This window comes from Leptosomus discolor, chromosome 16 (genome assembly GCF_034619465.1).
Source record: "Leptosomus discolor isolate bLepDis1 chromosome 16, bLepDis1.hap2, whole genome shotgun sequence".
Taxonomy (NCBI): Eukaryota; Metazoa; Chordata; class Aves; order Leptosomiformes; family Leptosomidae; genus Leptosomus; species Leptosomus discolor.
The window spans coordinates 4,139,360-4,155,179 of NC_141406.1; the positions used below are offsets into that span (position 1 = coordinate 4,139,360).

The 15,820-nt window shown below is 39.4% G+C and overlaps 1 protein-coding gene across 14 annotated transcripts in view; it reads right to left on the bottom strand.

Annotated features, from left to right (window-relative positions):
- Window positions 1-15,820, bottom strand: part of CIT (citron rho-interacting serine/threonine kinase) — a 71,401-nt gene that overhangs the window by 13,974 nt on the left and 41,607 nt on the right. For 8 of the 14 annotated variants that reach the window (XM_086474323.1, XM_009947815.2, XM_086474318.1 and 5 more), the window contains 9 exons: window positions 14,942-15,139; window positions 12,720-12,773; window positions 4,714-4,911; window positions 4,050-4,243; window positions 3,408-3,543; window positions 2,888-2,992; window positions 1,344-1,484; window positions 1,048-1,155; window positions 178-340 (listed from right to left, as the gene is read on the bottom strand). In XM_086474323.1, the coding sequence (XP_086330449.1) occupies window positions 178-340; window positions 1,048-1,155; window positions 1,344-1,484; window positions 2,888-2,992; window positions 3,408-3,543; window positions 4,050-4,243; window positions 4,714-4,911; window positions 12,720-12,773; window positions 14,942-15,139 (1,297 nt within the window). The remainder of the gene's footprint in view (window positions 1-177; window positions 341-1,047; window positions 1,156-1,343; window positions 1,485-2,887; window positions 2,993-3,407; window positions 3,544-4,049; window positions 4,244-4,713; window positions 4,912-12,719; window positions 12,774-14,941; window positions 15,140-15,820) is intronic. The other 6 variants (XM_086474325.1, XM_086474324.1, XM_086474322.1 and 3 more) reach the window with 1 other exon arrangement.

Genomic DNA, 15,820 nt, shown 5'->3' on the forward strand with positions numbered 1-15,820 from the left:
TGCAACCGCTCAGTGGTTACAACGCGCCGAAAAAAGCGTAGCCTTATTGCATCTTCACTGCAGTAGAGGAGGATTAAACCACGCACGTTACTGCTATAGTGGCACACAATTAAAGGCACGTTTTCAGACCAAAACCGTGCGTCTCCTTCCAGATTCACCTTTTCTGTTAACCCCTACCTTCTTCACGAGCAGATCTGAGTTCAATGCGTGTTTTCTGTAGAGCCTCCTCCAGCTCAGCAGAGCGAGCCTTCTCCTTCTCCAGTGCCACTTTCAGCTCATTGTATTGCAGGGGAACCTGTGTGGGTAAAGAAGGGTCCTCTTTCCGCCGACTAAACAGGCCCTAGCAACAGAAACACACAGACAACTCCTAACTCCTAGTAAGAGATGGCTTAAACTAGGCAAAGTGCAACTAGCTAGTGGCAGCCCGGCCAGAGGGCCTAATGGTAATTCTGATATGCGTAAGAATGGATTTTTAGTTCATATTGGCACTGGAGAGAAAATGTTAGGATATGAATTAATTTAAAGAGGGACGTACGTTACCTGTTAGCACTCACACCTTGAGTTTCCGAAAGCATCTAAACAGAGGATCTCAAAATACGTGGTTAAAAATTAAATGACTTAATTCAAAATGACAGAACGGCTTACGACAAAGCTGCGACCCAAGTCACATTGCCTGACTAGTCAGTCCTACGCTGTAACTACAAGACAACCGCTCTAGAGACACAGTGTGTTCATACACACAGACATACTTACCATTAAAAAAAAATTTAAAAAAATCATGGTTTAAATTCTGTACTCCTACAGCCTCACTGAGGTGTGGCTACTGGGCTGTAAACTAAGTATTACAGGAACAACAAAATACTGGAAAAGCCACAAAGAACACATTCTGCCTAGCAAAGCTTGCATTCAGCAACTCAGAATGCTCTTAAATGAGGACACGTTTGTGTTACACAAAGAAAGATCCAACAGAATATTATGAATGCACAGCACGTAACTAAGCACAAAACCATCACTGAATTCCATGCCTCTCAAACCTTCTTCACCCACCTTTTTCTTTTTCGCCGGTTGGTCCATCTTGGCCTGCAGGAAATCAATGAGTTTCGTTTGCTGAGAAATAGTGCCCTCCATTTTCACTTTTTCATGGGAATAGAGAACCTGTGAACCACACACACACATATAAGGAATTTCATCTTAACAGAAGAAACAGATAAGAGCAGAACAGAGCTAAAAAGTAGTATAAGGAAAGTGTCACACAGAAACAGTAGATCACAGCCTAAACCCCACAGGGAGTGGGGTTTTAGGATGGGAGCACAGAGTCCTGCCTGCTGTTTCCTCCCCCTCACCTGAATGTTTTCCAGCTGATATTCTAAGTCACTTCTTTCAGTCTTCAGAAGATCTGCTCGATCTAGAGCCTCTTGCAGACCTTGAGTTAGGCGGAAGATGTGATTCTTTTGCAGATCCATTTGCTGCTGCAGCTTTGCCTGCTGTTAACAGGAAAACAAAGGCCAGTGTTTTGGTTTTGTTGTTTGCCTGTTTTTAAACAAAAGCTATTAAATGTTATCAGTCCTTGTAAAATAAGCATCATTGCAAAACTTACAAGTAAACAGACAGTTCTTTAAAAGCTGGAAAATTACAATATTCTAGAATTTTTCCTTCCTTTCAGAACACATTATGACTAACCAATCATTTCTATGTGGTGTGCTTGTATTAATCTGTAGCAACACCATTTCTGTCAACTGCGTGCTCAAGTTATTTGCTTTTTTAAACATTTAAAATCTTGTAATATTTAATAAGACTGCACATTCATGAAGAATTTCTCAATGCCATTTTCTCAAGCTCTCGATACAATCACCAGAAGCCATCTCGGTTCTTTGTAACTAAAAAAATAATAATAAAAAAAAAATCTTTCCTATAAACCAGGATAAACTCCTTCCTCTATAGTCATATGAGATAAGGAAAATTATGTCCAATTGTTTACCTCTTTGTCTCCAACTAACAACAGAAAAGGGCACATGACAAACTACTAATTCTTTCAGGTTTTACACTTGAATGAGAAAGTCCCTGAATATGAAAACCATTAACACTCACGTGTTAATGTTCTGGCAAGAGCCAGAAATCTTTCACTGTGATACATAACTGGGTTCTCAGCTCTGGGATAAGTGGTCAGTGCCCCAAGCATACCAAAAGGCTCTAATTGCCCCGGCTAATTGCCTGTAACCACCCTTCCCCTGAAGGCCTCCTCTGCAACCTCTTCCCCCACCGCCCAGGTCTGGCTGCCTGCAGTCAATGCCTCCCTCATAGGGTGCAGGCGCGTAACCCCGGGTCAGACTGCTGGGAACCACGCTCAGTTATGAAAAAAGCAAGTGGTGGGAAGCCCCCCCTGTGGCCTCCACCCCTGCACCCTCAGCACATTGGCTCCAGGGCTGGTTTTAGGTTGTGGTCCTTGCACTTGGTCTGGCCAGAGCTGTGCTGTAAGAAGAATGCTGAGCCTGGGCACGGAGCTGGCCTGGCAGACCTCACCTAGGATGTGCCCAGGCTTCTGTCACAACCACTGGGCTGCTGGCTGAACCCGAGTACCTTCACTGCTCTGCTCTTCTTGTTCAGGCACTGTGGGACCCTGCCCACTGGTTGCACGGTGCCTGCCCTTGCCTGACTTGCTGTTCCCTGTGGCTCCCAGCTCACCTTCCCCTGAGCAGCAGTTCACTCTTTACTGCTCCCCAACAGGGCCGCACACTTTAAAAAATTTTAAAAACCCAAACCCCCTAACTTTATTAATCTCCCCAGTTACACAGAAGAAGGATGGATGTGTAACACTGCTATTCACACAACATGCCCCCCCTCAAGATGTGGAACCTTCTGAAGTTATAACGTGAATTTCCAAGGTTACCTCCTCCAGAAGCCTCTGCTTGAGCTCCCTTTCTGTCTCCAGCTTCTGTTGCAAACTGCGTGCATTCATCTCCAACATAGCATGCTTCTTCTCCAGGTCATTGAGCTAGGGAGGTGGGACAGGGGGTCAGAATAACACTGAACACTAATAAATATCGCGTTCCACAATCTTAAAATCCAGCTTCACCGTGCACACGCTAAAGAAAAATGATACAATTATCCTTTACTTACTGTAAGGGGGAAAACCAACCAAACAACCTTTTGGTACGCCGTTGCTCAAATGCAGCTATCAAGGACTTCACTGTACACTCCAGGCATCATAGGCTGCTTTCTGCTTTAATCTTTTTCAAAAGGAAATCCACGGCCTTTGGCTTGAACACAGAATTCTAGTCTGTGACCTCCAGTCTTTTCAATTTGCTCTAACATCTTGAAAAAGCTGCTCAACACCACATTTCTACAAGTAATATCTCTAGAAAAGTATCTCATCTAATTATAAGAGTCTAGGGTTCAAAGTTACTTACCTTATCAGAAAGGCTCTCAGCTTTGAGTTTTTGTTCCTTTAGTGCTTGCTGGAGGGCTAGAATCTCTGCCTTGTGTTCTTTGACAGCTAGTTCTACCACCTGGCGAGATTCAGTAATACGCTGATCTGCTCTCACTCTGTATTAAAATGGAAAATAATGTTACCTAACTCCTTCCTGGGCTTGACCTCTTCCTAGCATGCAGCAGCATCAACAACTCTTTCAGGGGGTTGCCTCAAATTCGAGATGTTACTTTAGAGAGCCAGACTGTTTGCTGCGACACTTTTGTATTATATAACCCTGTTCGCCCCTGCTAGAACTACAGCCTGAAAATTTCAAGACCCCACAGGAACAGTTAGGAGCAAAGACTACTTTTACATGTAATAAAGTAGAAGATAATAAATCAAGACGTTTCATAAATTACAATGATAAATACCACTCCCCAAGAATCGCTCGCTTGCAAAGAAACAAAAGGAACAATATCACTGGTGAATGACTATTAACTAATAAACCATTTTTAGAACTACCTCACAAGAATTTATATTTAGTTCCAACTCCCATATCCTATTCTAAATATAATTTTTGTACTAGCTTCTATAGAGCATTTTCATGAAAGTTTATAAAAGGAGGAGGAGGAGGAGAGACCTGCTCTGTTTCTCAGTATCCAGCATCCTCTGCAACTCTCTAACTCGACATTCAAACTGGGACTTCTCATCCCCTAGAACACTTCTCCATGCTTCCCACTGACGCTCTTTCTCCAAGAGTTCATCATTCAGGGCCTCCAAGTCCATTACTTGCTCTTCCAGCATTGTACATGTTGTCTTCAAGGCCTCCATAGTCTAAAAATAAATCCTCCTATCAATTCTCACATCCCACATCAAGCGTGCACTTTAAGCTTCAGCCTTACCATTTAAATTACAGTACATGCAAATTGGCAGCAAACATAAGCTGGTAAATCACAACCCATTTATTTCAAGGCTTCCATACATTCACTTGCGATTGCCGTTAATGTCAGTTCTATCTCATTACGAAAATTCTGAAGTTTCCAGGGTCACAAAATTAAAATGAGTAATTCTAAATTACAAGATCTTCAGAGTGCAAAAGTTCTAAATAACATTGCATAAAAATACAATGGGAAATACCAAAAATTTCCATTCACTCAGCTGCTCTGGGAAGGAAGGCCTAAACGCTATTGTCCCTGGAAGCACATTCGTTATTAGAGGTTCCCAGATTTAAAAGAATTTTTTGTCTTTGAGATTCTTAGCTAGCTAGCACGAAGAGAGTGTGATCCAGACTTATAAAGCCTTACCTGTTTCTGGCTGGTAAGCTGCATCTCTCTCTCGGTGATCTCTCGACGGAGGTGGTCAACTTCACTTCGCAACTGGACAACCTCATCATTGGCCCCTGAGGCCTCATCCAGTTGTTTGGACAGGAAGAAGTTCTGATTGTTCAGTTCTGCATTGTCTTCGCTGAGCTGGTTCAGCTGCTCTTCCAAATCCGTAATCACCTAGAAAGAAAAATAAATTCAATTACATGTCAGCGAGTACAGTTCTTTGAAAAAGCGTTCTCCTCTCACAGAACCATTTGTTGCCAAGCAAGGAGACAACCTGGCTTTTCATTATTTTCAAATTCAAAAGCAATATTGTAACGGTAGATTTTATGCACAGGAGTGTACTTTGATTAGAAATAGAATTTTGTTTCTTACAGAAAATAGCTTGATTTTTTTTAAATCTGGTTTAAAGTATAAATATGCTGCAATGCTTTTTATTATTTGAGAGAGAACTGACACATCTAAAAGGACTGGATTGGGAGTCAGGAGTTCTGTGTTCTCAGATCTGCTGCTGACTTACAGTGCGCCTTTGCCAAAGCATTTTACCTTTTCTGCCTCAATTTCCCCTTAAGTGAAACGAGGCTAAAACCTGTCAGAGAGGCTTTCGAACCATGTTATTTAAGAAAACTGAACAAGAGGTGCAAGGGAGGCAGTACAATCTGATGAATCTGCCTAGCAATCGTTTATATTACTATATGTAACACCGTATGTAACCAGGAAAACAGAAAAATTTTAAGAAATAGATTCTATCAAAGTAACAGCGTTATGGATGGCAGCACAGGATATATGAAGAAAGAAAAAAAGGTGTGGCAACACAACAGACTAACGGAAAACCAGTGAAAAACAAAAGCTCAACAAGGTCAATAGCCTTGCCTTTAACGAAGTGGAAGCGTCCTTTTGTTTAAGAGGTAGCATTATACTGTATGCTTTAAACCACATTCCCCTTCAATTTAAAGAAAAATGTGAACAACAGTGGGCCATTTTCACAGCCCCATTTGATTTTTATGAATGAAAAGCATGAACACTGGCTGGCTCAATACCTGTACCTCCTTCTAACTCAGAAACGACGTCATCACAAGAGAAAGAAACCTCAGTATAATCTTGAAATCGGCTTAAAAAGAATTTCAGAAACTACTAAACTCTATACCATTCATATTCAACTCTTACAAATATGTTCTAGAGGCATTTCTGCCTAGATGTCAAAGAAAAGTGAATAAGATACTTCATTAAATGGGAAAAATTAAAATCCCAGAGCACAGTTGGCATTACATTCAAATTTAAATGTTCCAATTTCCTACACAAGCCAAGGACTTAAACATCTAAAGCAGTAGAGCACAGAGCATATAGCTCTTCTCAGCTATCTGGAAGGATGACAACCATTTTTTTTTAAGAAATGTATATTTTGGCAGCTTTTTACCATCCCTCTCCTAGATCCTAAATTAACAGTATTTGATTTTTAAACTGTCAGCAGAAAAAGTCCAACTGACATTACTTCCTTCTAGGTGAAGGGGAGTTTCCTGCTACCCATATGTTTGGGGTCAAATCTAAATGGTTCAGACTCTAAAACACAACATTTCAAGTGAAAATCTGACCACATAGTTTCTTGAGCACTATTACTGCCCTATTCAAAATAGACTTTTTGTTCTGTATCGTATGTGTCAAGTTTTCAAAGAACGTGGGTTGTGTCGTTAGGGTGTGTTAGTGCCTACATTGCTGAAGGGGTAAGAACTTAGAAATGTATTTATACAAAAAAGGAACAAAACAATGTTTGTTTTCAGTGTTTTACCTACCATTCCTAAAAGTAACATCTGAGATTTCTAACAACTGCCAGGTAAGGTAACCTCTTTTTCTTCTACTTGTTTTTATTTTTATGTTTAACCACACAACATATCTAGGCAGTTTTAAGATATATTTTATACATCCATGGTTTCTTCCATGTATATTTTATACAGTAATACAAGTACTTTCTATAAAACTTATTAAACTAGTTTTGAAATGCAAGAAAGCAGAGATGGGGGGAACACAAAAGGGATAAGATGACATGCAGAGGTTAATGGGTCAAACTACTTAATTAATTTTTAAAAACTGGCTGTATTTCAAGTTGATTATATCCCTTAAGGGCTGGAACTTAAGTTCTCATTCGCCTTTATTCTATGTTCTGAGATTTTTACTTCTTTTCTACGATATAACTAAAATTAAACCAGACCACTTTCTATTTCACTGTTACATTTTATCTAGTGGGATATTTCTGGAACACTTAAGACAAATAACAAAGCAGTTAAGAAAGAAGGGTTCCAGAAGAAGTGATGTGATCTCCTTTCTTCAATATTTTCCTAACAGTATATTTGTTGACAATTCCAAAATGGCTTGGCTTAAATTCCAAATATATTATAGCCTACATAATGTAATCTATATAGATTGATAGTTTGTTTTGTTTTTTTTTTTTAAATAAAGAGAGAAAATTTGTTCTTCTCAGTACCATTTTCCTTTTTTCATGGAGAAAGGGGAAATTTGTTACCAAATCCAATTTTTAAAAGCTATCTGCAGCTATGTATAACCCAACAGGGTTACAGACTTTATAATACTATAAAGCCTAAATAGTAATGGTTAATACTGTCACAGGAAAATGGGACATGGTGTGATATAAATGTCTGTCCTGGGAACCAAGAAGAAATAAAACACAGATCAAAAAACCACATTTGATAGGAAATGTTGTCTTAGGCATACACACATACACACAACCTATGCCAGAATCCTGTACCTGAAAAGAGTTAATAGGTTTGGGTATTTTTCTTTTCAGTTAAGGAAATCCCCAGGCAAAAAAAACCAAATAAACCAACCAACCCACCCTGAGCTGTTCTAGAGTTAAATTTGAAGTCTATTAAAAGAAAGTCTGTAAGGAAACACTATTTGTCCTTTAGAAACCCATAATATAATTACCAAAAAATCTTCAAATTTAAAGTTTATAAAACAATTGCTTGGAAAAGCTATTCTAGACAATCTAGGCAGCCACTGTATCGTCACTCTCAGAGCAAGTGAATTTTTCTCTTCAATCTATGCACATCTTCATCACAACTAATCCATAAAATAGAGATATAATCTAACTACACCACAGTAATCTTGGCAGCTTGTTCACTCCATGCCACATCTAAGCTAACAACTTATCTTTATATTGATACAGAAGACTGTTTCTCATTTTTAGATATTACAGAGCAACCCGAGCATAACAACTCTTCAGCAAAAGTGACCATACTCAGCACAATTCCCTCCCCATTGCATAGTTTCAGAAAAGCAAAGTGTTTCTCCATTGCGACATTGCCCAGATTCACAGCTATTACACCTGGCCCTACAAACTTCTCCAGGCATGGATCACAAATTCAATATCGTAGCAACAAGCAGTTCAGGGCCATGATGGTTAGGTTTGCGTATCAGACACAAGGTACAAAATTTAATCCATATGCTCCATGTATCAAAACCACAGGCAAAATAATGAGGGAAAGGAGGAAAGGAAGCCGTTTTAGAATACTGCTAACTGCAGCTGGCAAACTTCTCCATAGCCTTACTCCTTCATGAAGACGTCTCCGTTCTCAGATGCCACCAACAGACATGCAGGAAAACGCTAGGACACAGCAAGGTAAACTGTTTGAGGATGCTATCAGCAGCACATTACTTGGAGTTTAATGTAATTTTTCGTACAACCTTCATTCAGAACTCCCAGACTACTGCAAAGTTTGACTCTACCCGTTTCCACTCCTCCCCGCCCCCACTAAGCTTTACCAGAAAGCTCGCTGTCAGAAGTAAAGAGGGAAAAAGAAAAACTCTCTCAGCCTCAAATTATTGTGAGAAGGAAGCAAGAGCAGGCATCAGACTTGCTTCATCTTACCCTACTCACATTTGGATCCAAGAGAGAAAGCTTTTCCAGCAGAGAAATACCAGGCACTGTAATGGAGCTGAATACCAAGTCTCTTAACAAACACAGCCGCAGAGAGATCCCAGTCTTGTATCTCTACCTGTTCGATCGATACATAACAACGAACTCCTCGCTTTCTTCCCCTTTCCATAGTCGGCCAACATCTGTGACTTGAAACATACCTTCCACAGAGATCTCAGCCTCCAAAAACTCATCAGGGCTTAGCCTGAGGGACATTGCTCTCGTTAGCAGCCGCAGAGTAGCGGGACACTGCACAGTCTGCAGTCCTCTCCTTCCCACACCAACCCATTATTAAAACGTACAGCCGCCTGTACTCCTCTGTCCTAGCTCCCAGAAGACAAGCTGCCGCTGCCAACCACGAGTCTCATCCTCAACTGATAACGATGTCATCGTCCATGGGGAAGGTCCCATTAGCCTCTTTCCCAGCAACCCCTCATCCACACCCTAAAAGTCTCTGACTTTTCATCAGGCTACAAAAACTACAAAGTTACATTTTTGCCTAAAACTAGCATCTGCCATCACATTTTCCATGAAATGAGAATCAGGGATAATCCCTCCCACCCAACAGCCAATTTTTTTTCTTTTTTTTTTTTTTAATTACAAATTCAACAAAGCCATATGTAAGTTTTTGCCTGGGTATTAGCCTTGTTACAGTGGGCAAGATCCCTTTACTCTGAAACATAATTTAGCATCAAAGTATAAAACATCTTTAGACGTAATTTTGGAAGTTCTCAAGACCACAGATTATTCTTGTATGCCAACTCATTGAGCCAATGTGGAATCAGGATCTTAAACCAAAGTCAGCAGGACTTTACGCGTGACTAAAATTATACACATGCCTAGGGGCCTGCAGGTTTAATGCCTCAACATCCTGCCTCAGACAAGTGCAGAATCAAGCCTGCTAATGCTTAAGATAGGAACACAAGATGATGACAAAAGAACCTGAAGGAGGGGAGATAAACCTTGTTTTATTGGGGAAATCTTGAATAAATGGAAACGCCATATCCAATTAGTATTAAGAAATTCCACTTTCCTTGCTAGAGTAAAAGCAACAGCCTGTACCTGAAAGAAACTAGAAGATTCAGATGGTGGTTCCCTGGAATAGCAACGGTATTTTATTAAGCTGAGTGTAAACACTTTATAGGATTCTTTACTTCTAAATATTTAGACTTTACCACCAGCTTACTGAATGTTTTCCTTTTGGAACAATTCTACTATTATTTCTCTAACTTAGTTGCATTTTTAACTTCAAAACTGTTGATGATCCAACAACAAGCCACAATTAAGAGGCAGTTGGAAACAACTGACAAATATGCAAATTTTCCTATTTAAGAAAACACCTTTTATTTCTAGATCTTCTTCTGATTGTGTAGAAAATACTTTTAACACTCAAACGGATCATATTTTTGATAGAATAATTCTTTAAATGTAGGGAACTAGTCCTTCTCCCTCAACATAGCTGGATGAGTTATCATTGTGAGAGGGTTATGATAAAATATTGTTCTTCATGTGTGCCCACATGTATCTCAGTGTGTGTACAGCAGGTACTACAATTTACAATTTTTATTGTAATTATGCATCCTATTCTTTTTTGCACAATTGAGAGACAGAGAAAGCAGAAGCTAGCATTTTCTTTCTGACCCCAAATAGAAAGAGATGTCACAAGATGAAACAATGCAGAGCTATCAGAGCAACTGAATATAAATTCACAAACAAGGCAGAAATTATGACCAACAACATAGCAATGGTCTCTATGCATGCACCCCAAAACACAGTAAATTCAAAATGAACAAACAGGAGAACCTAAAAAATGTCTACTGGGTCAGAGACCTCAGCAAAAAGAAGAACAAGAGTGCAAGGAGGGTACAAGGAAAGCAGATGCACATTTGAGGTGTAAGCCTTCTCTACAATTCGAAGCTGTGACCTTTGTGAAGCTAGAGAAACAGAAGAAATACCAAAGAAAGTAGAACAAGTGTTTTTATTTATCTTTTGAATACTACGGAAGAACTGAAGTAATTCAGCCTTTCCATTTTTTTTTCCCCTGTTTAATCTTATTTTCATAATTCTTTGCTGGTTTGGGCTTCTCAATGAGATTAAATAAAAAGTAATACCATACTAAAGTTTGCCAGACTAGTTCAGGGAGTTTGTTCCAGCTTAAAAAGGATATCCTTTGAAAACTTGCTATAAGAATAAACCCCTTCATTATCATGCTGCATAAGTAGCAGCATATTACGCTATTCCCTTAAAGTGTTACCTTATTTCAAAAGGAGTATAAATTCTAATCACCTTCAAGTAGAATCACATGGTCACCAAAAAGCAAACCCTGCATCATACTGGTCACAATCAGATAAAAATGAGGTTGAAACATCCGGCGAAGGCACCGTAACAAACGTTCCCTGGTCCCTCACTGTCAGTAGAAGATTGTCCTGTATTTTCCCTCAGTGCTCCTCAGCAGACAGGAGGGACAGCTAGAACTACTCACAACACAGAACAAGTACATTTCTATCCATGGTCAATTAAATTATACATGCATTCTCCTGGGCTGGAAAGAGAATGTATGATGAGCATGTATTATTCATTTAGGCACTATTTAATTAATTTCTTATTGATGAGGATGTCTGATCCCACTTATGCTACTGAAGGGCCTTACAATGCACAACACTTTCGGAAATCCTTTTATGCAGAACCTTTGAAGCTCTCAACATTCTTGAAATGTTATGGGTCACTCTTCACTGCTGGAAATTGTTCACCACACTTACAGAGCCAAAGCGTTACTAGATAATGAGTTACAACCTCTGAAAGGCAGCCTACCACGCCGTGAAAAGAAGCTACAGATTTTCCACACCTGGTTTTTGCCTGCATGGAGATCACATAAGCGTTTTCACAGAAAGCTGTCGTTCTGTACGAAGGGCAAGATAGACCAAAAGAAGATAGCTATGGACATAAGATACATGACAGCACATATGGAGCTAGAGGATCAATCTCTGTAAACAAAGATGGGAATAAAAAGTAAAGTTTCTAGTGCAGAATTTCTTTCAGATAAAGGTTAACACGCTTTGGTAAGCTCTACTTCCTCATTTCTTCATATCAGTATGGTCTAAGAACAGAAGAATTCCCTTGCTTAGTGCTAAAGCTCAACTGAGGAAAATAGAGTAACTCTCATCCTGAAAAGATACTTTTGAAAGATGAAAACTTGTACATTAGATATATAGTCCTACAGCATGAAAAATTAAGTTCGAGGCAATCACTGGAAGTAGGGAAAAAATCAAGATTAAAAAAAAAAGCAATTAAGCCTTGCTTACAGGATGGTGTAAGGAGAAAAAGCCTAGAAAGATCGGCAATCAGTGCTGATCCAGAGGACTGTGGTCCCTTTGTAATTCAAGCCCTTGGAAGACAGATGCTTTCCATCAAGAACTCTAAGTCTGAAGATAGTGTTAATCTGCAAGAATCCCTATTGGCTGACAATCAATAGGGTCCTGGACTGATGAAATGAATCTAAAAACAGGTCAAAAGATCTCGAGCAATAGAAGGTGCAAATTAAGATCCTGGCATCCTCTCTGCTCTTCGAGCAGACGCCTACATGTCAATGTATTATTTCGAATCATAACATTTCTCGCCTCTTCAAACAGTGTTAAAGTCCTCCTTAAAACCCAGAGTAGCATGAAGGCTCTTCCACTCTGGCCTAGATCTACAATGCAGCTCAGCATTTGGACAGGGAGATCTTTTCTTCTTGTGAGCAGAAAGGATCTGCACCTACAATCATTTTTTGCAGCTGCTACACCATTCTTATTAGCTGCACTGCAATGAGGTATTTTAATTTACTTTCTTCTCCAAAAAGAAGAACAGAGTCAATTGCACAATCAGACTAAAACCTCAAAATTGAGGTTTACCTGAAACCTAAAAGAAATCAAATCCAATCCGTCTAGCTCCTACTAACACCTTGAAGCCAGAAGTCCACACTAGGAACTAGTGTCATCAAGGATTAAATAAGTAAATTGTTTGTTTCCTTATCCTTAATTTCAAAATAATTCAATGATCTGTATTTAATACTCACTGTGCAGCTATTACGAAGGGCTTCAAATTTACGCTGGATTTCATCTCTATGTGCCTAAAGGAGGTAAGAAGTTAATCATCAATTTTTCATACATTAGAATTCGAATCCAACAGCTGTTGCTAAACAAACTGCAGAACAATCTACCAGCAAGCAAAGTTTGGAAGGCAGATGCTGCAGGCTATGAAAGCACTCTGTAGTGGCAAAGAACTGATTAGCAAAAGTCACATCCTACTTAATCAAAACACACTTACACTCCCAATTCTGAACTACTTTAGAAAAACGTACAAACTCGAGAATTAAATTATGGAAAAGGTTCCATCTGAAACCAGAAGACACGTCAATTCCATGTTAAGTTTGTACATTCTTGGCATTTCAATTTGAGTTGGTTTTACTTCCATATCCCGATTGGTATTTCATATAAAATAAATACTGCATACAATTTAACGCTTGCAAGGAACAATGCAAGCTATTCCAAACAGCTCTGCCAATCTACCTGAATCCTACCATAAAGTGTCATTTAGTCCTGAGCCTCTCTAAAAAGCAGCGATGAAACGTAACAATCAATTCTTTAGAAGACAGCATCCAAAGTATGGAAAAGTGCAAACACTTCTTTATAGAATGCAGTATTGCATGCACCATTTTACCTCCTAATTTACAAGCAAAGCATGACAAAGCAAAAGTTCTTGTTTCAGCCTCATGGCCTCTCTCAAAATTCATCAAACCGATTTAACAATGTCATATGCTATCTGAAAACTTAACAAACGAAAGGTTAGTGCACTAGCACCTCCAGCCACCTTTCTTCATTCAGAACATTTTCCTTAGAGCCAAGAGACTAAACAGGAAAAAACTGTTCAGCAGAAGTCAAAGATGAGAGCCAAAAAGCTATCTTACCACAACAGGCAATGTGAAAAACAAAAAAAAAGTATATTAAAAAATCCATAACAGAAACAGTCCCAAGCCCACCAAACTGGGCTGTCTGACAACAGCTGGTCCAAAAGCACTACCATTTTGCCAAATTAACTGAAGCAATAACTGAGTGAACACAGGTCATAAATATTCATGTTTCACTGGTGGTATAGGGTAAAGATATCAAGCACATCGCCATCCCATTGGCAGTGCTCTATGTTGTTATGCAAAACTTCCAGCTGGGAGGGGACTGCCTCAGTTTTGAGCAAAAAAGAAAGCAATGCCAAGTTCTATTTAGTTATTCTTAAGCCTTGACGTTGCTGCTGTACTTTCCCAGCAGGTCCCTGCTTTAGAACAACTCTGAGTGACCGGTTCCCCCATTCGTCTACCCAAAGCACCAACATAATACAAGCACCCATCTCAGCTGAGGCCACCGCCCCTTCCGAAAAACAGCAAAGGCGGAAATATTCGGAATAGTTCTGTGACCAAATGCCACTGCAGCAAGAGAATGAACATTTTCAACACTTCAAAATAACTGGATTTGAAGGTCATTACAGACTGCTGCTCATGGGGGTTGGCTGGTAGCAGGTCATAGACTTCTCCACTCTCTCCCCCCATAGCCCTGGGAGTCTTTTATGAAGGAAATATTTCTTAAAATCGAGCAGTTTGAAAGCATCTTTTTGTACTCGAGAGACAGCAACCAGCAGCATATAATTTAGAATTCCATTTACTGGGAGCGGAGTTAAAAAACAACTAAAAGCTGGGGGGGAATGAACTTTTTTTTTTCCTTTAAATCATTCACACACCTCACCAGAGACTGCAAGACACACATGACCATTATTAATGAAATAAGCATTGGCATAAAATTATTCTCCTAGGAGTTTGGGGTTTTTTTTTCCCTTAAATAAGTATCCTCAAAGCAGGATAACTGATAGAAAACATTTATGATCCTCAAATACTTTCAAGCTCAGGAGATACTATTTAAAAAGTAAATCACAGAGTAAAACTCCTAACAACAACAAGTTCATATGCAACTTTCACCTCATCACAAAAGTAATAACGTTCTTACAAACAGCCAGCCGGCTTCGGCAGCAATGAAACACTAAGGGGAAGCATTCATACGGTTAAAACTAGTAAGACAGACAAAATTTGACATCTTTGCCATTCCTGCCTCTATCAACACAAGGCACAATTCATATCCTGTTCTGAAAATGAAAAATTAAATAGTATAAATTCATTTTAACCTCTTTATGAAACATGCACCTACATAATTCTAAGTTGTACATATAGCTCATAGTACAAATTTTAGGGCTCACCGTGAGAGCTTGAATCTCTTCCTCTGCCTCAGCTGTAGTCTCTTCTAGTTCAGTTTTGGCTTCGCGGAGCTGATTCTCGAGGGCTGTCCGTGCAGCCTGCAGCCCAGTAATTTGAGATTCCCGCTCCTGGAGTGTCAGCTGCAATTCTGTCAACTGCCTTTTGAGTTCCAGCTTTTGTTCTTCATGCTCTAGACTAACCTGAAGGAAGAAAAAGTATCATCCAAATATAAGGTACTAGCAAAGAACATGTAGGCAATGTAATCTCACTTCAGACCTCACTTTAAGGTGCCATTGCCACGTCTATCCCAAAAATCACATCTTGACAGACTGCTTAAGTCACTGAGAAGTCAAGGGGATGCAGCTTTGTCTACTACCTAAAAACTGGCTTGCTTTGAAAAAAGTAAAAAGCAGCTTGGCATTTTGAATCAATAACAAGGGCACAAGAATAGTTCCAGCTGTGACTCCAATATCACATATCAAACGTTGATATAAAAAGCATAAAAGTTGAAGTAGTTTGTGATGAACTTTCCCCACTGAAATTGAGCATCTTTAAGGATTTTTATTTGACAGTCTTTAGGCATAAACATCACTATTAATCTTTAAGTGTATGTAAAGATTACATGCATCACATACATTTTGTAATTGACTTATTTCATTTTCCCTTCAGATTCTTTTTAAAGAAACCAGCCAGATCATCTGGTCTGGGTTTATTTGAATGGCTTCTGTTGAAGTTTTTCTTGATAGGACAAGGAGCAATGGTTTTAAACTAAAAGAGGGTGGATTTAGACTTTAGAAATTTTTTACAATGAGGCTGGTGAGACAGTAGAACAGGCTGCCCAGAGAGGTGGTAGAAGCCCCATCCCTGGAAACACCCAAGGC